Here is a 21,487-nt window from a genome sequence, read left to right as displayed (position 1 = left end):
AATAGATTTACCGGTAGGTTTAAAATCTTATTTTCTCTTACGTCCTAGAGGATGCTGGGGACTCCGTAAGGACCATGGGGTTTATACCAAAGCATCCAATCGGGCGGGAGAGTGCGGACGACTCTGCAGCACCGACTGAGCAAACGCTAGGTCCTCATCAGCCAGGGTATCAAACTTGTAGAATTTAGCAAAAGTGTTTGACCCCGACCAAGTCGCCGCTCGGCAAAGTTGTAAAGCCGAGACGCCTCGGGCAGCCGCCCAAGAAGAGCCCACCTTCCTAGTGGAATGGGCCTTAACCGAATTTGGTACCGGCAATCCAGCCGTAGAGTGAGCCTGCTGAATCGTATTACAGATCCAGCGAGCAATAGTCTGCTTTGAAGCAGGAGCGCCAATCTTATTGGCCGCATACAGGACAAACAGAGTCTCTGTTTTCCTAATTCTAGCCGTCCTGGCTACATACATTTTTAAGGCCCTGACTACGTCCAGGGATCTGGAATCCTCCAGGTCACGGGTAGCCACAGGCACCACAATAGGTTGATTCATATGGAACGACGAAACCACTTTAGGCAAAAATTGCGGACATGTCCTCAATTCAGCTCGATCCACATGAAAAATCAAGTAGGGGCTCTTGTGTGATAGAGCCGCCAATTCTGACACTCGCCTTGCTGATGCTAAGGTCAACAACATGACCACCTTCCAGGTAAGAAATTTCAACTCAACCTTGTTAAGCGGTTCAAACCAGTGTGATTTTAGGAACTGCAACACCACGTTCAGGTCCCATGGTGCCACTGGAGGCACAAAAGGGGGCTGGATGTGCAGCACTCCCTTTACAAATGTCTGTACTTCTGGAAGAGAAGACAATTCCTTCTGAAAGAAAATCGAGAGGGCCGAAATCTGTACCTTAACCGAGCCAGAAGTGGAGAAGACGACCCAGATGAAAATCTTCCGTAGGTGCATTCTTGGTCTCACACCAAGACACATACTTTCGCCAGATACAATGATAATGTTTTATCGTCACCTCCTTCCTAGCCTTTATTAAAGTAGGGATGACCTCTTCCGGAATCCCCTTTTTTGCTAGGATTCGGCGTTCAACCGACATGCCGTCAAACGTAACCGCGGTAAGTCTTGAAATACACAGGGCCCCTGCTGCAACAGGTCTTCCCTCAGAGGAAGAGGCCAGGGGGCTCCTGTGAGCATCTCTTGTAGATCCGAGTACCAGGCCCTTCGAGGCCAGTCTGGGACAACGAGTATCATCTGTACTCTTCTTCGTCTTATGATCCTCAACACTTTCGTGATGAGAGGAAGAGGGGGAAACACGTAGACCGATTCGAACACCCATGGTGTTACCAGTGCGTCTACTGCTACTGCCTGAGGGTCCCGAGACCTGGCGCAATACCTCCAAAGTTTTTTGTTGAGGCGTGACGCCATCATGTTTATTTGAGGAGTTCCCCAAAGACGTGTTACGTCTGCAAAGACTTCTTGATGAAGTCCCCACTCTCCTGGATGGAGATCGTGTCTGCTGAGGAAGTCTGCTTCCCAGTTGTCCACTCCCAGAATGAAGACAGCCGACAGAGCGCTTACATGATTTTCCGCCCAGCGAAGGATCCTTGTGGCTTCCGCTATCGCGACTCTGCTTCTTGTCCCGCCTTGGCGGTTCACATGAGCCACTGCTGTGACATTGTCTGATTGAATCAGAACCGGAAGGTTTCGTAGAAAACTCTCCACTTGTCGAAGGCTGTTGTAAATGGCCCTAAGTTCCAACACATTGATGTGTAGACAGGACTCCTGGTCTGACCAAAGACCCTGAAAAGTCTTTCCCTGTGTGACCGCTCCCCATCCTCGGAGGCTCGCGTCCGTGGTAACCAGGATCCAGTCTTGAATCCCGAACCGGTGACCCTCCAGCAGGTGAGCACTTTGCAACCACCACAGGAGGGACACTCTGGTTCCTGGGGACAGAGTTATTTTCCGATGTAAGTGCAGATGGGACCCGGACCACTTGTCCAGAAGGTCCCATTGAAAAGTCCTTGCATGGAACCTTCCGAAGGGAATAGCCTCGTAGGCCGCCACCATTTCCCCCAGAACTCGAGTGCATTGGTGAACTGACACCCTTTTCGGTTTTAGCAGGTTTCTGACCATGTTCTGGATGTCTTGGGCTTTCTTTATTGGGAGGAAGACCTTCATTTGTTCCATATCCAGTATCATACCTAGGAACGGTAGTCGAGTTGTCGGAATCAACTGTGACTTCGGTAGATTTAGAATCCAACCGTGTTGCTGGAGCACTCTCAGAGAGAGCGCCACACTGCTCAGCAATTTGTCCCTTGATCTCGCTTTTATCAGGAGATCGTCCAAGTATGGGATAATTGTGACTCCATGCTTGCGCAGGACCACCATCATTTCCGCCATTATCTTGGTGAAAATCCTCGGGGCCGTGGGAAGTCCAAACGGCAACGTCTGAAATTGGTAATGACAATCTTGTACAGCGAATCTCAGGTATTCCCGATGGGGGCATATATGGGGACATGAAGGTACGCATCCTTTATGTCCAGAGACACCATAAACTCCCCCTCCTCCATGTTGGTTATTATCGCTCTGAGAGATTCCATTTTGAATTTGAATCTCTTTATGTACAGGTTTAGGGATTTCAGATTCAAAATCGGTCTGACCGTACCGTCCGGTTTCGGGACCACAAATAGGGTTGAATAGTAACCTCTTCCCTGCTGGTGCAGGGGAACCTTGATTATCACTTGCTGTATACACAGCGTTTGAATTGCAGCTAACACTACATCCCTTTCCGATGTGGAAGCTGGTAGGGCCGATTTGAAAAATCGGCTCGGGGGCACATCCTCGAATTCCAATTTGTAACCCTGGGAAACTATTTCCAACACCCAGGGATTCAGGTCCGAACTGACCCAGGCCTGACTGAAAAGTCGAAGAGGTGCCCCCACCGGTGCGGACTCCCTCAGGGGAGTCCCAGCGTCATGCTGTGGTTTTTGGAGCAGCCGGGGAGGACTTTTGTTCCTGGGCACCTGCCGAAGCAGGTGCTCTCTTGCCTCTGCCCTTACCTCTGGTGAGGAAAGAGGATCCCCGACCTCTTTTGGACTTGTGCGACCGAAAGGACTGCATCTGATAGGGTGTTGCTTTCTTTTGCTGTTGGGGAATATATGGTAAAAAATTTGATTTACCTGCTGTAGCTGTGGAAACCAGGTCCGTCAGCCCATCCCCAAACAATACATCACCCTTATAGGGTAGTACTTCCATATGTTTTTTGGAATCCGCATCACCCGTGCATTGGCGAGTCCATAAGGATCTTCTCGCTGAGATAGACATGGCATTGGCCCTAGAAGCTAGCAATCCAATGTCCCTTTGAGCATCCCTCATAAATAAGACTGCGTCTTTTATATGGGCTAGAGTTAGGAATATAGTATCCTTATTCATAGTATCAAATTGATCTGTCAGCTCATCTGTCCAAGCTGCAATTGCGCTACACACCCATGCCGACGCAATCGTCGGTCTTAACACAGCACCCGTATGAGAATAAATACCCTTTAAGGTAGTTTCTTGCCTGCGATCTGCAGGGTCCTTAAGGGCCGCTGTGTCAGGAGACGGTAGCGCCACTTTCTTGGACAAGCGCGTCAGGGCCTTGTCCACAGTGGGGGGTGATTCCCAAATCTCCCTGTCCTGCTTAGGGAAAGGGTATGCCATAAAAATTATTTTGGGGATCTGCGGTCTCTTATCCGGAGTCTCCCAAGCTTTTCCAAAGAACTAATTTAATTCATGAGATGTGGGAAAATTAATAATCTGTTTCTTTTCCTTAAACATGTGTACCCTTGTGTCGGGGACCGAGGGTTCATCCACAATATGCAACACATCCCTTATTGCCACAATCATACACTGAATGGTTTTAGTCACCCTAGGGTGCAATTTTACTTCGTCATAGTCGACACTGGAATCAGAATCCGTGTCGGTAGTAGTGTCTTGTGTTAAGGGACGCTTTTGAGACCCCGACGGGCCCTGTGAGTCGGTCCAATCTGAGGATTGACCGCCTGATGTCCCCCCTAAACCAGCTTTATCAAGCCTTTTATGTAAAGATGCCACACTTGCATGCAACGTATGCCACATGTCCATCCAATCTGGAGTCGACACAACCGACGGGGACACACCACTCATTTGCTCCACCTCCTCCTTGGAGAAGCCTTCCGCCTCAGACATGTCGACACACACGTACCGACACCCCACACACACACAGGGATTAACCTATAAGGGGACAAAACCCCAACCAGGTCCTAAGGAGAGACAGAGAAAGAGTATGCCAGCACACACCAGCGCTTAACAACACTGGAAAAAAAATATATATATATATCCAGATAGCGCTTTTTTATATATATTATGTCAATTCCCACTCACTGCGTCGCCAAAGTGCCCCCCTCCTCTTTTTTCCAGCCTGTGTTCAGCAGGGGAGAGACCGGGGAGCAAGCGATTTCTTTCTCATGCAGCTTCTGTGGAGAAAATGGCGCTGGTTAGTGCTGAGGATCAAGCCCCGCCCACCCGACGGCGGGCTTCGGTCCCAGTGATTTTTCAATAAAATGGCGGGGATCAGCGATTTACTGCCTCCGCAGTCTAATCCCACTGTATTTGTGCCAAAATGTGAGGTTTATTGCTGCCCAGGGCCCCCCCCCCCCTGCGCCCTGCACCCTTCAGTGCTGCTCTGTTTGTGTGTGACTGGGAGCAATGGCGCGCAGCTTACCGCTGCGCGCCTTACCTCATGAAGATCTGATGTCTTCTGCCGCCTAAGATGTCTTCTGTCTTCTCTATCCACTTCTTCCTTCGGCATCTGTGAGGAGGACGGCGGTGCGGCTCCGGGACGAACCCCAGGTGAGACCTGTGTTCAGACTCCCTCTGGAGCTAATGGTGTCCAGTAGCCTTAGAAGCAGTGCCCAACTTGACAAGCCAGCTCTGCTTCTATCTCCTCGGTCCCACGATGCAGGGAGCCTGTTGCTAACAGGACTCCATGAAAATAAAAAACCTAACAAAATTCTTTATCCACAGAAAACTCTGGAGAGCTCTCAGCAGTGCACCCATTCTCCTCTGGGCACAAGATCTAACTGAGGTCTGGAGGAGGGGCATAGAGGGAGGAGCCAGTGCACACCCATAGTCAAAGTTCTTTTTAGGTGCCCTATCTCCTGCGGAGCCCGTCTATACCCCCCATGGTCCTTACGGAGTCCCCAGCATCCGCTAGGACGTAAGAGAAAAAAATATATGATTTTTGCATTTGCTTTGTGGAACAATTTAGATACTCAAAGACACTTGGTTACTTATACATCCTTTAACTTCAATATATTTTCATTGTACATTGCCATTTTAAGCAATTTCTGTACTCACAGTGAAGCCACGCCTTAAATTGTAATCCAGTCTCATCCATACTTGTCTACCCTTCTGGGCATTCGTTAGGCTAACAAAACTAGTGTTTCCCAGAAGAGAGGGAAAGTCTCTTGAAGTTGCAGATGACACAATTTGTGCTGAATTGCATAACCCTATCCCACACTTCACTATGGGGGTTATTCAGAGTTTTTAGCAAACCCCAAAATTTACAAATTGGGCTAAACCAAGTTGCACTGCAGGTGGGGCAGATGTAACACGTGCAGAGAGAGTTAGATTTGGGTGGGGTGTGTTCAAACTGAAGTCTAAATTGCAGTGTAAAAATAAAGCAGCATGTATTTACCATGCACACAAACGATATAACCCACCCAAATTTAAATCTCTTTGCACATGTTACATCTGCCCCACCTGCAGTGCAACATGGTTTTGCCCAATTGCTAACTTTTGGATTGCTAACAACTTTGAATAATCCCCTATGCAGTAATTGCAGCCACAAAGATGCAATCATGCTGGACCCCCCCCCCCCCCCCCCGCCCACACACCATGCTGCTTACTTTACCACCTCCCACCCCCCATGTAGAGCCATTAAGTTAGCAAGTATGGTCTCATGTCACCAAGATACAACACAAGGGTATGGAGTTGCAGCCAATTGGGGAGGGGGGGGGGGGGGGGGTTCACAGCTGGACTTGTGCAGCTGACGCTGTATTAAAGGCTGAATATATAAATAAGGAAATTTGGATTGCACTTGCTACTGAAAGCAACTGAATCAAAGGTGCATTGATGTATGGGGCCATGACTCTGAATAAGATGGAAAAAAAATTGACATAGGCAATAAGGACAGTCCAGTTGTATCCTCAAGCTCATGATTAATTGAAATAGATTATTTTAATTAGTGTTAAACAGTATTACCATTTTAAGATGAAACATCTCCACTCTTCAGAACTGCAGTCCTTTTATAAACCACAAGTTTAACATTCTAACAACAAACTACTTAATGTTTAAGAACTCAATCTTGTTTAACAGCACATGTTACATTACTCCTAGCAGTGAAGGGATTAATTCTGGGCACTCCAGAATGGTCTGATTTATGTGAGTCCATAAATCACACGCACATATTACACCAGTTGAAAACACTGGTAGAATTCAAAATTTATTTTAGACTGTATACGACAGAAGATTCTTCTAATACCCATATTTTAAACCTAATAATCAACAATACTTGTTAGTGCACAGTAAGAAAATTCATTATTTAAAAAAACAAAAGCGGTAACTGGTCTAAAAACAATGAACACTAGAGATCTCATTGTTTGACTGGTAGTTCAGTCTTGTTATACGCCTACTGTATATAAACATTCTAAGATGGAAGATTTTTATTCTACATTTATTAAAGTTAAACCATGTTTTTTTATGTCTTTTGTTTGATTAAAATTTATTTTAAAATTCTGTGTCTTTGTGTGTTTACTTATTTTAAGTATTTGGGCAGGGGTTTGAGATATCTGCGTAAATTGTACAGGGACCAGCGCTGGGGCAAAATTCTTACTCCAGATACTGCATCACGGTCATAACTTCACAGAGCTGTGGGCAGTTATAAAGATCCCCAGTGCTTTTCAGAACATTACGCCTCATCCAGCATGGACTGCAATTGCAAAGCTGCTCACAGCAACTTTACAAATGCAATCAAAAGTAATGCAAATGCAGTAGGAGGTGTGTACACGACTGCGTTGTTTGGTCCGGACATGCCTGCATTATTTGGACGGCGCCCTCCAAACGGTGTGTCGATGGACACAAAACAAGGCATCGACACCCTGTCACATATGTGCACCGGCGTGCGCGCAAGTGCTGATATCGCCAAATAGTGATTTTAGCACATTAGCTTACCATGCTGAATCGAGGTCCTTTCAGCTTCAGTTACAGTTTTGCTATTTTTCAAAACTGCAACAGCTGGTGATCGCATGCTGGAGGCCGGCCAGCATGCAAATGCCTGGCAGTGATGCAATCACAATACAATTGTGATTGCATCACTAAATTGTGGATGCCCCCCTGCCTCTGCAGCCTGGCTGCGAAGGCAGGAGCAGAGCAGCCATTTTTTGGGTTGCAGTGTGATATCACGTGGCTGCCCGAACCCGCCCCTGATTCCAACGGCACGCCCCCAAAATTCTGAGTTAACGCCCCCACTGAGCTGTGTCACTGGGACGACCGCCCCGTGAACGCCTCTGCCTGTCAATCAGGCAGAGGTATTTGCATGAGTAAGATGCGATCGCATCTCACTATGGGCCTAATTCCAAGTTGATCGCAGCAGAAAACTTGTTAGCAGTTGGGCAAAACCATGTGCACTGCAGGGGGCGGATGTAACATGTGCAGAGAGAGTTAGATTTGGGCGGGGCGTGTTCAAACTGAAATCTAAATTGCAGTGTAAAAATAAAGCAGCCAGTATTTACCCTGCACAGAAACAAAATAACCCATCCACATTTAACTCTCTCTACACATGTTACATCTGCCCCCCCTGCAGTGCACATGGTTTTGCCCAACTGCTAAAAAGTTTTCTGCTGCGATCAACTCGGAATTACCCCCTATGTGCGCACGCACAGTATGGCTCCTGTGCCTACGCACTGGGCATGTGTAGTTCAGTATGCGATCACATCGCTGATGTGATCCATATTGAATAAAGCCCTTAATGGTTAGTAATATAACCTGTAAAAAATGTTTTTCACTATTTTTGCAAATAGACCTTTAGTAGATTCTCCTTAAGGCTTCAGTGACCACACGCATGAAATATAATTTTAAAGCCTGAATGATTTCTGCACAGGATACTGTATCATCTAAAAGCACGGGGTTTTTCTCTGTCTTAAGAGGCCACAAGAAGCCTATAAACTAAAGTTAGCTTGAGATGAAAAAAAGTATTTTAACCACTTAACTGACGTTTATTTCCCCCCCAAAAATGCTCAGAAACTGTCAGGTTTTTTATGAGTGAATTAGGTTAATAACATGAATCCAAAATGATTCTAGTTAAAAAATAATATAAAAATATAATTTGTAAAAAAAATATTTTTTTTCAAACATCGGAACATTGACTGGGAACATTGCGACCATCGGAACATTAGTAACATCGAAACCAGCGCGACTTTAGTTTTTAGAGCCCGGACACCTGTCAGATACACAGGGGGGCTTTGGGGGCGATGATTTACATTTACCAGCGGCTGCTATTGTTTGCAGCCGCTGGGGGATCCTGTCCTGCTGACCGATCAGCAATGATCGGCAGCACGACAACACTGGAGGCTGGGTGCTGGAAGGCATAGGGACCTTTCATCCCCTCTGAGAGCAACAGTAGAGGGAAGTTTCCCTTCCCTGCCGCTGCTAACACTGTTTATCTGACTGGTTGCATCCTGTGCGACCAGGTCAGATAAAGCACTTGCAGGCATGGTCGCATCTGATGCGACCTTGCCAGGAAAGTGGTTAAGGACCATTTATTGACTTACAACACAGAAAACACACATCTTTCCAAAACCAATTACAGCCTAAACCCTTAACAGAATAATAAGCTTATAAAAAATTATATATGCATTTGTCATAGTATGGGGGGAAAAAAATTATGACAGACACACTGTACCTGAAAAAAGATTACAATTGTTACTCTCAGTGAATGCAAGACCAAAATCCCTCAATTGTGTATTCTGGATAATAACAGAATGATGCTTTCTTAGATACAATAAAGTTTATATGCATAAACTGCCTGAGTTTATTTGGTGCAAGAAACAACATACAGTATACAGTGGTTTATCTACAGAATAATTGGTGCAGTGTGTGTTGCGCACATGGGTGTCTGAGTCCAGGGGGCCCACATCGCACACCCTTCACCCATTTCTTCTTCAATACTCACCTCTCTGAGTCGCCTGTCAGTGGCAGTAGCTCTTCTCACTGGGAAAATGGAACAGCGGCCATTTTCCCAGTATTTTCACACATGTGCAGTGGGGAAATCACTGGGAAAATGGCTGCCATGCCATTTTTCTGGAGATATGCACATGGGCAATACAATCTGTGCTTCTAGTGCTCAAACACTACTATACTGCTGTCAAGTAGAGCAGAGGGGGCACGGATGGATGCTGCACACAGGCTTCTTCCTCTCTTGATATGCCCATGAGTGTGTATAAACTATAGTGACAAAAATATTTGGATGCTTGACTGTAACGACCTTGTATCCAACACACACACACACACACACACACACTTTTTGCAGCTATAACAGCTTTCACTCTCCTTGGAAGGCTTTCCACAAGATTGTGGAGTGCTTCTCAGGGAATTTGTGCCCATACATTCTGTAGATAATTAATGACGTCAGGCACTGATGTTGGACAAGTAGGCCTGGCTCGCAATCTCTGTTCCAGTTCATCCCAAAAGTGAGCGATGGGGCTGAGGTCAGGGCTTTGTGTGGGCTAGTCAAGTTCTATCACACAAAAGTCATCAAATCATGTCTTTATAGTCCTTGCTTTGTGCCCCGGGGCACAATCATGTTGAAATAGAAAAGGTCCTTCCCCACATAGTTGAATGCATATCATTGTTCAAAATGTATTGGTATGCTGAAGTATTAAGATTGCCCTTCACTGGAGTTAACATGCCTTGCCAAACCCTGAAAAACTGCCCCATACCATTATTCTTCCTCCATCAAACTTCTCAGTTGGCATAATGCAGTCATGTAGGTAACATTCTCCCGGCATCCGCCAAACCCAGACTCGCCCATCTGACTGCCCAACAGAGAAGCGTGATTCTTCACTCAACAGAACATGTTTCCACTGCCCCACAGTCCAGTGTCGGTGTGCTTTACAACACTCCATCCGATGCTTTAGTAGTCCTTGACCCCGCTCTGTGATTTTACGTGGTTTTTTGCTTTGTGGCTGAGTTGCTGTTGTTCCTAAACGCTTCCACGTTCTAATAATATCACTTACAGTTGACCGTATAATATCCAGCAGGGATGAAATTTCACAAAATGTCTTATTGCAAAGGTGGCATACTATCATAGGGGGTAATTCAGAGTTGATTGCAGCAGCAAATTTGTTAGCAGTTGGGCAAAACCATGGCCCTCATTCCGAGTTGTTCGCTCGATAATTCTCTTCGCATCGCAGCGATTTTCCGCTAATTGCGCATGCGCAATGTTCGCACTGCGACTGCGCCAAGTAAATTTGCTAAGAAGTTTGGTATTTTACTCACGGCATTACGAGGTTTTTTCTTCGTTCTGGTGATCGGAGTGTGATTGACAGGAAGTGGGTGTTTCTGGGCGGAAACTGGCCGTTTTATGGGTGTGTGTGAAAAAACGCTGCCGTTTCTGGGAAAAACGCGGGAGTGGCTGGAGAAACGGGGGAGTGTCTGGGCGAATGCTGGGTGTGTTTGTGACGTCAAACCAGGAACGACAAGCACTGAACTGATTGCACTGGAAGAGTAAGTCTCGAGCTACTCAGAAACTGCACAGAAAAATCTTTTTGCAATATTGCGAATACTTCGTTCGCAATTCTGCTAAGCTAAGATACACTCCCAGAGGGCGGCGGCTTAGCGTGTGTAATGCTGCAAAAAGCGGCTAGTGAGCGAACAACTTGGAATGAGGGCCCATGTGCACTGCAGGTGGGGCAGATATAACATTTGCAGAGAGAGTTAGATTTGGTGGGTTATTTTGTTTCTGTGCAGGGTAAATACTGGCTGCTTTATTTTTACACTGCAATTTAGAGTTCAGTTTGAACACACCCCACCTAAATCTAACTCTCACTGCACATGTTATATCTGCCCCACCTACAGTGCACATAGGGGGTCATTTCGAGTTGATCGCTCGCCGCCGATTTTCGCAGCGCAGCGATCAGGTGAAAAATAGGCATTTCTGCACATGCGTATGGGCCGCAATGTGCATGCGCGTCGTACAGGTACAAAGCCCGTTGTGGTTGTGCACAGGTTGTAGCAAAGTTTTCAGTCGCACTGATGGCCGCAAGAAGATTGACAGGAACGGGGCGTTTCTGGGTGTCAACTGGTTCAGGGAGTGTTTGCAAAAACAAAGGCGTGGCAGGGCGTTCGCTGGGTGGTTGTATGACGTCAAATCCGGACATGAATAGGCTGGCGATTGCAAGCGCTGAGTAGGTTCAGAGGGGTGTGGTTCATCAAATCGACAGTGTCTAGGTCGACAATGTTTAGGTTGACCACTATAGGTCGACAGTCACTAGGTCGACATGGATGGAAGGTCGACAGGGTTTCTAGGTCGACATGTGCTAGGTCGACAGGTCTAAAGGTCGACATGAGGATATTTTTTTTGTGTCGTTTTCTTCGTAGAGTGACCGGGATCCCAAATTAGTGCACTGCGTCCCCTCGCATGGTGACTTCGCTCCGCTACCGCTTCGCTCGGCACACTTTACTGTTCCAATCGTAGTCCACGTGGATCGTTAAGTATGAAAAAATTCAAAAAAAGAAAAAAAATGTGAAAAACTCATGTCGACCTTTAGACCTGTCGACCTAGCACATGTCGACCTAGAAACCATGTCGACCTTCCATCCATGTCGACCTAGTGACTGTCGAACTGTAGTGGTCGACCTAAACATTGTCGACCTAGACACTGTCGATCTTCAGACCGGATCCTGGTTCAGAGCTACTCTGAAACTGCACAAACTGTTTTTGCAGAGCTCGGCTGCACAAGCGTTTGCACTTCTGTTAAGCTAAAATACACTCCCCAGTGGGCGGCGGCATAGCGTTTGCATGGCTGCTAAAACTAGCTAGCGAGCGATCAACCCAGAATGACCCCCATAGTTCTGCCCAACTGCTAACAAATTTGCTGCTGCAATCAACTCTGAATTACCCTCATAGAACCATGCGGAGGTGCAGAATATCAGTCGAGCATGTCCATATTTTTAAAGCGGCAATCATTTACAAAGCAAATCCAACCTGTGTTTGCCTTGTAAATGATTGCCGCTTTAACAATATGGCCATTCTCAGCTGACGTCCTGCACCTCCGGCAAATTCTGGCCCTATTACATATACCCCCAAGGTAACTAAATCAGATTTTGGCAGTATGATATCTTATCAACAAATATTAGTACTTACAGAAAGGAAAGAAAATTTTCCATAGTTGCTGTACATTGGGGAAGCTGTAATGCGATTAGAATGGTTTCAATATTTCTACAGCATTGGATACTAGTTATAAATGTAGAGATCTTACCACTTGAGATTCAGATAATATGATTTATTAAGTGTCCCTGTGGGTTGTGGTATATAGGTCATACAAGTCGTAAAATGGAATTAATGCTCAGTGAGCATACATCTGGAATTAGGACATATAATCCAGAGAGAACTACAGAACATATTAAGCATGAAAACTTTTTAGCTCATCATTTTTTCACAGCTTAGATGGCAGATTTTGGAACAAATTAATCTACCCTCTAGGAGGGTCGTGAAGGCATGGAGCTATTGATTAAATGGGTGGTCTTCAGTATGCCGGCGGTCGGGCTCCCGGCGACCAGCATACCGGCGCCGGGAGCCCGACAGCCAGCATACCGACACTTATTCTCCCTCGTGGGGGTCCACGACCCCCCGGGAGGGAGAATAAAATAGTGTGGCGCGCGTAGCGCGCCACCGTTCCCATAGCGTGGCGAGCTCTCAAGGGGCTCATTTGCGCTCACCACACTGTTGGTAAGCCGGCGGTCGGGCTCCCAGCGCTGGTATGCTGGTCGCCGGGAGCCCGACCGCCGGCATATCGTAGTGAACCCGATTAAATAGTGGGAAGCAACATGGACTGATAAATTAGAAACTTCCTAATGGGTTAAAGATTCATGTTAGAATACAGGTATGTGTTTTTGTAAATTGATTTTCTTATCCCTCCATTGTGAGTCTATTCTATTCTGTTTAAATTGCTCATGTCCTGTGATACACTATAAGATTTAATATTAATTACATGTTATAAGGAATATATTTGGAATTTACATCAAACTATTTTTATGCTTAATGTGCAAATGAGTGAACAGAAACTTTTTTCCTACAGTACCTGTGTTTAATCATAAATGGTAAAATGTAATATTGTAATTCTTGTATTATGATAAATTTTATATTATCTGTGCATCTCAGAAATTCTTTACAGATAGATGATACTAGGATCTGGTCAGCATATCGGCGAAAAAAAGATGCCAGCAGTCAGAATCCCAACACTGGTCACAAGACCAACGACGGAGTGCCAACATCAATCACAGTGCTGGCACTGGAATCTTTACTGCTGGCATCCCGATAATAAGTATGTCAGGGAGGGTTATGGTTAGACTGCGGGGGGGGGGGGGGGGTGTAAGTTTAGGATGTGGGGGTGGGGGAGGGTCAAGATTAGGGTGTGGGGGGATAGAGTTAGGCTGCAGGGCGGGAAGTTTAAAGTTAAGCACCAAGAAGGGGCAGTTAGGGTTAGTGAGTAAAGGGGAAGGGTTAGGATTAGGCTACGGGGTGGGAGGGTGAGAGGCAAGCACCACTGGGGAGAGTTAGGGTTACACTTACCTTTCACCAATGCCCTCCTAACCATAACCCTACATATCCACAGCATAAACCTAGCCCCCCCAACATCCTAACCCTCCTGAGTGGTGCATAAATCTAACCCCCCTCCCCGCATCCTAAACCTAGCCCTCCTTCCCATCCGCAGCCTAACCCTAACCTTTTCAGGGGTGTCTAACCCTAACCTACCTTTCCGCAGCCTAAACCTAACCACCCCTCCCTGCAGCCTAACCCTAACCACCCCCCACAGCCTATCCCTAACCCCAACCTAATGGATACTTTAGATATATCAAGTACCTCAATATTTCATGTAATATTCTAAAATTAATGAAAAAATACAATATGGCCAATATTATATTTCTGCTTTTTTAAACAAATCATTTTTATTTCAAGATGCAAAATAAAACACAATTGGAAACAGAATACAAAGGTCAAAAACCACAATTTGACAGTTTTCAACCAAAAATCATTTGTTTAAAGGATATAATGTAAAATAGAGGTGGTGTGAGAAAGGCAAATCTGGTGTGTGATGCAGTATTGTATCTTCTTCAAAGATACCAAATTTCCAGCAAGTGAACACAAATAAGGAACGTACTGTATTATCAAAATGAAATAATAATTACAAAAAAGTAATAATAGATGTCAACACCTAATTTTATGGATGCAACATTTCTGAAGTCCTTGTAGATTCTGACTCATATGCAAAGTATCATTTACCATCTAAGTAATTTTTTCATATTTTCAATAAATATAGTTTAACATTTTATTTTCCTGATTAGGAACATGTATTGTGGCAAGAGTTGCATCCAGAATTTGCTACCATTCTTTTATCTGTTTGAATAACATGATGAAGAGCTATTCGTTTCTACAGATAGACCCAAGGACTCAAGGAGACTTCAAGTACCTTCCACATATCTGTCAATTTGGTACAGATCATCTTCTACACAAAGGAGTAGAGGATTATAATATCTAATTTAAGGGGAAATGTATCAATCTTTGGAGAGAGATAAAGTAGAGACATTGGTGGTGGAAGGTGGCCTGCAGTAAAGAGATGTTAGTGTCCGAAGAAAGTTCTCATACCCGGGAATAACATCAACCTTTGTTTGCTGACCACATTTTGCCTTGGCTGAAAAGCCACACATGGTGTCAATGAAAAAATCTGAATACAAATATCAACATTGGAGTGGAGATTGGTGAAAATCCAGGCTAATCCTTTATACTACATCACTGGCCTATTGTGAGGCTTTTAAAGAGTATGCAGTAAGAATTACCTCCATAATTGTGTGTTGTGCATTCTTTACTAATCCACACTATGAGAAGTGTTTTGTACCATCTCTTTATGTTTTTGAGGTTCTAAGAAGAGTTTTTGGAAGCCAAGAACTGGATTTTCAGCTACAATAAATTGGACTGAACTTGTGGAAGGATTTTAGTGTAAACCACATTGTGTATAATCACCATCCGAGTCCATAACCCCAATTCAGAAGCACTGGTTTCAAAAACCCTTCTTTCTACATATTTACAGTAGATAGGTGATCACTACTTGAAACACAGCTGCATCTGTTAATTGAAGCGCAAGGAGTCATCTCACTTTTTTCTGTAAAAGTAGAGACATTGCCAAGGCAACCAATCTGCTTCAAGGCACACGTTCATGAAAGGGGCGTGACCTCATGTTTACGTCCCCTAGTGTACCATGTTTTAGGGTTTCACAGCCCTTTTCCCGTCATGCTGGTCACTTTCCCAGTGCTCCTAGTGCTACAGAGCAGCTCGGATCCTCTGTCGGCACAGTGTGGATGAGGTACACATGCAGCGAAAGAAATGGATTTGTAGACAAACTTGAAATGAGAGAGTTCAAACTGAGAATTGAGATACAGTAGCAGGGGGTTAAACAGAGGGCTGAAGTGTTTAAATAGAGCATCATTATCTCTTAATGTATAATTTGAGATGACATAAGGGGAAGTTGGGGAGTGGCAAAATATAATTTTGCATATAAGCCCTAATTTCTTATTTTGCCTTAGGTCTACTATCCTACTTTTCACTTCTCTGCAGCAAGTTGCCATATGAGAAGGGAGGTGCTACAGCAGACAGAGAGGTACTGATAGCCTTGGAAATGCAATGTGTGGATTGGTTGATTTGAACAGGTCATACAGCAAGTGATGTCACATGAGTATAAATGACTGTAGACTGGTAGGAACCTACTATATCTGTAATAGAGTGGCAAAGTAAGACTGCTTTTCAACAATACTGCAGTGGAATGTCATCTTATCACTGGACTATATATTTGACCTTCTATATTTACATAAGGGTAATGTTACTTTAAGTTCCAATTTACTACTATTGCTCAGTATAATTTGCTGTCATTTGTCATCTTCTAGGACTTCTAGTGAAATAACAATTTGGTCTAGTTGCCTTTCAATTGTTTACAACTTTTTTAATGACTAAATTATGGGATGGAAGAAAAACATGTACTGCAGCCAATGTCTATCATTCAAAAACATCTGACATTCTTTCTTGCTTCCACACTTGGCAACCGTCTAGCTGGCAATGTGATAAGTGTATGGGGCATGGCACAGTGGATTCTGTTATTGTGACCCAGACCCTACTTTCTAATGCCACAATTGTGCCATTAAGCAGTGTGTATAGGGAGGAAGGGGGATGCAGTTCCTTAATTCACAGTGAAACACGTCATCAATCGCCAGGACCACCCACTTCACTGGGGAAGTGGAGAAGATCAAAGAGGCATGTATAATCTCTCTTGAGACTTCAGGACAGTTCTAAAAAATTATGAGTCTCCTAAATATTCTGGGAGAGTAGGCAAGAACTCTTAGAACCCAACTTTGCAGTCAGTACAAAAAAATACAAACTAGGTGATTTATAGATACCGTATACACATATATATATATATATACATATACATATATAAATATATACATATAAATATTGCCATCTATAAGCAAACATGTATTGCTACTGTAAACAACTAAAGATAGAAATCTGCCTAGATCATAAGACATACATGTAGATAGACATGGTTCACTATAATAAGGAACGCTAAAGGTAATTTATATTCTGTTTCTTTGGTGCTAAACTTTATAAGAACCAACAACAAAACAAGAATATAATACATACTCAGGTTCTGTAAGAGGTGTTGTTTCATTTGGTTCATTTATTGGGCTCCCACCATGATTAGTAATTCTTTCATCCTCAGTTCTCATCTCTACTATTGGTTGTTTTGATCCAGCTTTCCTACAAGATATCAAGCAGTCCTAAATTATGTATTTACTACATAGAGACACACTTGTCACCAAATATTAACATTAATTGATCCAAATGTGTTGTAAAGAGGCTATAAAAAGTTTTCACTTGGGCTTTCTCATATTTTGCTGAGCTACAACTTGGATCGATAATAGATTAAATTAAAATATAACTAATCAACACAAAGTACTTAATAATGTGGCAAAAAAAATGTAATCCAAACATTTGTCAATATTAATTAGTAAAAAAACTGAAATTACATTAGTATTCATTCCCTTGCTATATTTAGAATAGATTTCCTCTGAAGTAACCAACTTTTTCCACAAGCTGTAGTAAGAGAGGCCAACTTGAAAGTGGCATATCAAAAAAGAGGTCAAGGTCCTGAAGTGGCCTAATCAAACCCCAGATCTCAATTCAACTGGACACTGCTGTCCACCAGTGAACAACATCCAAACTGATGGAGATATCTAACTTGATTGAGCTAGAGCAATTTTGGCAACTACAGTTCACCTATAATTGTTGCCAAGGGTGGTCCTACAAGGTATTAACTACATTTTTTTGTCCTAATTAATTTTGACAAATGGTTGAATTAAAAATGACACATTTTTGAGTACATCTGTGTTGCTTGGTTGGTTGGTTGGTTGGTTGGTTGGTTGGTTGGTTGGTTGGTTGGTTGGTTAGTTGTATACATTTTAATTAACACAATCAAGGTTCCATGTTCTAACACAGCATGTGAAAAACCAGAGAGGTAAATTACTTTTATAATCACTGTATGTAAATTATATCAATTTATGTGTACTTTATCTGATGCTATCAGACCTTTAAATGCTTATTTTTATTTTTCCAGTGTCTCATAAATGTCCTGCTTGATGCTAACTACACACAGGTCAAAGCTACTATTCACTTAAAATAGAATAAATAGGGTGGATTCAATTCCAGTTGATGCTACATCATGCAGTATAATGTGATGTACTGTACAGGTAATTTGTAGCTTGGTAGCACAACATCACATATTTTCCTGCAAAACTCTATGGAGCTGCATGGCAGAATGTTTGGTGTTGAAGCAATGTTGGAGTGATGAACAGATGCCACATAACCTGAACTGCTACAACATCACATGGAATTGAATCGCACCCTTACAGTGTCCACATTTATCCACACATTTAAGTGTCACATTTAGATGAAATTTGTCTGTTTGGTAAAATGGCCATGCTGTCGTAGCTTTTCTGGAATCATTTGGTTCAGTTAGCATGAAGATGACTTTACAGTTACACAAAGGCCAATATTGGTTTTCTTTCAAATGCATTTACCAAACTATTATACTAATTTCATCAAGTTCAAATATATTGTTCTTGATCATTGGGCTCATTTTGGTACCAAAGCCATGACAATTATCTGACACTATGCTTTGTTGACAGGTTAGATGGATATCATATTTTCATTCCAAACAATGACCCATACTTGGATGGGATAATATCGGGATCCCAGTGCTTGGGATGCCAGCGGTCAGATAACTGACAGCGGCATCCCAACACACAGAATGCCGACACCTGATAGGTAAGTATTCTAACCCTCCCCCTCTACCCCCTAAACCTAACCCTCTCTACCTGCAGCCTAACCATAACGCCCACCACAGCATAACACTCCCTGCTTAGTGCTTAACCCTAACCCTCCCTGCAGCCTAACCCTCCCCCTTAATGCCTAACCCTCTTACCTCCCTTAGTGCCTAACTCTCTTACCTCCCTTATTGCCTAACCCTACCTCCTTTTTAGAGTCTAACCCTAAGCCTCCCTCCTCACAGTCTAACCCTAACCTGCCCACCCCCATAGCCTATCCCTGACACTCCCTCTAGTGCCTAACCCTCTTACCTCCCTTAGTGCCTAACTCTCTTACCTCCCTTATTGCCTAACCCTACCTCCTTTTTAGAGTCTAACCCTAAGACTCCCTCCACGCAGCCTAACCCTAACCTCCCCACCCCCATAGCCGATCCCTGACACTCCCTCTAGTGCCTAAACCTAATCCCACTTCCTTCTTCTGACCAGTGTTGGGATTCTGGCATCTGAATTCCGACTGCCAGCATTCCTAACACCAGTATGCTAACCGGATCCCCTTTGGAGATCTGACATATAATTTAAGAAATGATTGCACAAATATAAAATTGTTCTCCTTGGCTTGCCAATTAAATAGGTTCAGATTATGACTTTTCCATTGAAAAATAGAGACTGTGGTATGTTTGAGCACAGAACGTGCTAAATGGCTGTTACCACTGTAGCACAACTATAAACTAAATCAAATCAACAGTGGAATATGATACAAAAGCAGCATCCAATAAGATATTTCTGCACAGAGGAACTCTTGAAAAAGGAGTGCTCTCTGAGTAATATTTAATATCCTGCAGGATGATACAATAAATGGGAAAAAAGCTATTTCAAAGTGTTCTCATTCAAAGAGGTTTTCAGTACATTAAGTGTTTTCAATTGTACATTCTGTTCGGATGACACATTTTTTCTGTTCTTCCGATTGCATCTTATTAACTTCTGCACCATCACTACTGAGGAATAAGTCAGCATTACTTATGTTATGACAACAAAAATGTACCAAAGAGGGTTAAATAGCTAACCCCCTGATTCTGACTTGTATGCAATTAGCACACACAGCCGATGTTCACGTAGGGGAGTGATGATTTGCAACTGCACATGTGCCAAAATTTCAGAAAATCCCTACAATTCATCTTTACACAGAGTGAATGCACAAAGGTACTGTTGTGATTTAGTCAGATGCAGCAGGGAGATCTTTACATATAGGCATACTGGGCAGCTGCCCAGAGCCCCACAGTTCTAGGGACCAACCAGGGGTGGTTGGTGGTCACACAATCAGAGCGGCCAGGCAGAATTCTCTATCTGCCTCCAAGCCTGGAGCCAGACAGAGAATGGCTGTCAGCATGCTGACTTGTGTTTAGCTATAGCCAGTCAGAGTGCTGACAGCCGTTTAATGTACCATTGTGTTCATCTTACATGTTTTGCCCACCGTGTGTGTATGCATTGCTGCTGCAGCTACTATTATTATTATTATTACTACCAGTTATTTGATTTATATAGCGCACACATATTCCCCAGCGCTTTACAGAGTATTTGGCCATTCACATCAGTCCCTGCCCCAGTGGAGCTTACTATCTATATTCCCTACCATATGTACACGCGCATACATTCACTAGGGTTCATTTTGTCGGTAGCCAATTAACCTACCAGTATATTTTTGCATTGTGGGGGGAGGATACCGAAGCAAACCCACGCAAGCACGGGGAGAATATACAAACTCCACACAGTTAGGCCATGGTGTGAATCGAACCCATGACCTCAGTGCTGTGAGACAATAATGCTAACCATTACACCGCTGCTTCTTCCATGACTAGTCGCAGCATGCATACACACCATGCATTCCTATGCAAGCGGGTGCATATGTAAGTGCTTGTACATAGTCGCGGGCACACTATTTGCGGCAAACAGTTGCCATGGATACAAATTAAGATGACCATGGACCCATATGTATGGAAGCATTTGGAGAGATTGTGCAGGACTACAGGAGGGGCTTGTTATGATTTTTTTTTAATTGGTTCCCTTAATGGGTGGGTACAATGCTATTAAGATGGCCCTGGTCACACAGTATCAGAAAAATGGCGGAAAAGTGATGGCTGTTCCTGGGTGGTGACTAGGTAGGGGTTATTTGTGCACAGAAAAATGGGCTATTCAGTGGGCATATCATGGAAGTGTCATGGGCGTGTCAATGCAAGCAGGTGTTTTCACATACTGTATGCGCAGCTACAAGCACTGGAGGCCGGGTTCAGACAGAAAAACTAGACCTGGGATAGAGCTGGCCCAAATTTGATGGTGCGATCGATGGTGGGGTATAAGGATGCACCAACTGATATTACAATGCACACGGATGCTAAAATTGTACATCTCAGTCCTTGCTCATTTGGCTACATGGATGTACGACAGGGAATGGGTTTGTAACCCATTTGCATAAACTCACAGATGGGTGACCACCAACAGATGCTGCTACAGATGGAGCCACGCTAGTGGTGGCTCTGTCTGTGCCTAGGCGCGCCCGCCTAGGTGTGGCTAGGACTCGTCGTCTCCGTCACTGACTGGGCGCACGTCCCATTAACTTGAATGGAGAACGTCTCCGTCCGCGCACCCGGACAGAGACGCTCTGAATGAGAGTGTCTCTGTGCACTCCCGGCGTGACTAGGTGGATGGATCACCTAGTCACACTGGAGTGCACGCCTGCGACTAGGCAGGCAAAGACAAGGGAGGCTCCATCTGTACATGTGATTCAGAAACAGGCCCTTCATAGTCGTAAGAGAATA

The 21,487-nt window shown here is 44.2% G+C and overlaps 1 protein-coding gene across 5 annotated transcripts in view; it reads right to left on the bottom strand.

Annotated features, from left to right (window-relative positions):
• Positions 1-21,487, bottom strand: part of NCAM2 (neural cell adhesion molecule 2) — a 483,276-nt gene that overhangs the window by 30,400 nt on the left and 431,389 nt on the right. For 4 of the 5 annotated variants that reach the window (XM_063956367.1, XM_063956366.1, XM_063956369.1 and 1 more), the window contains one exon: positions 16,993-17,109. The exons of the other annotated variant lie outside the window; for it this stretch is intronic. In XM_063956367.1, the coding sequence (XP_063812437.1) occupies positions 16,993-17,109 (117 nt within the window). The remainder of the gene's footprint in view (positions 1-16,992; positions 17,110-21,487) is intronic. 5 annotated transcript variants of the gene reach the window in all.

Source organism: Pseudophryne corroboree, chromosome 2 (assembly GCF_028390025.1).
Source record: "Pseudophryne corroboree isolate aPseCor3 chromosome 2, aPseCor3.hap2, whole genome shotgun sequence".
Taxonomy (NCBI): Eukaryota; Metazoa; Chordata; class Amphibia; order Anura; family Myobatrachidae; genus Pseudophryne; species Pseudophryne corroboree.
This window is presented reverse-complemented; position numbering and strand designations above follow the sequence as displayed.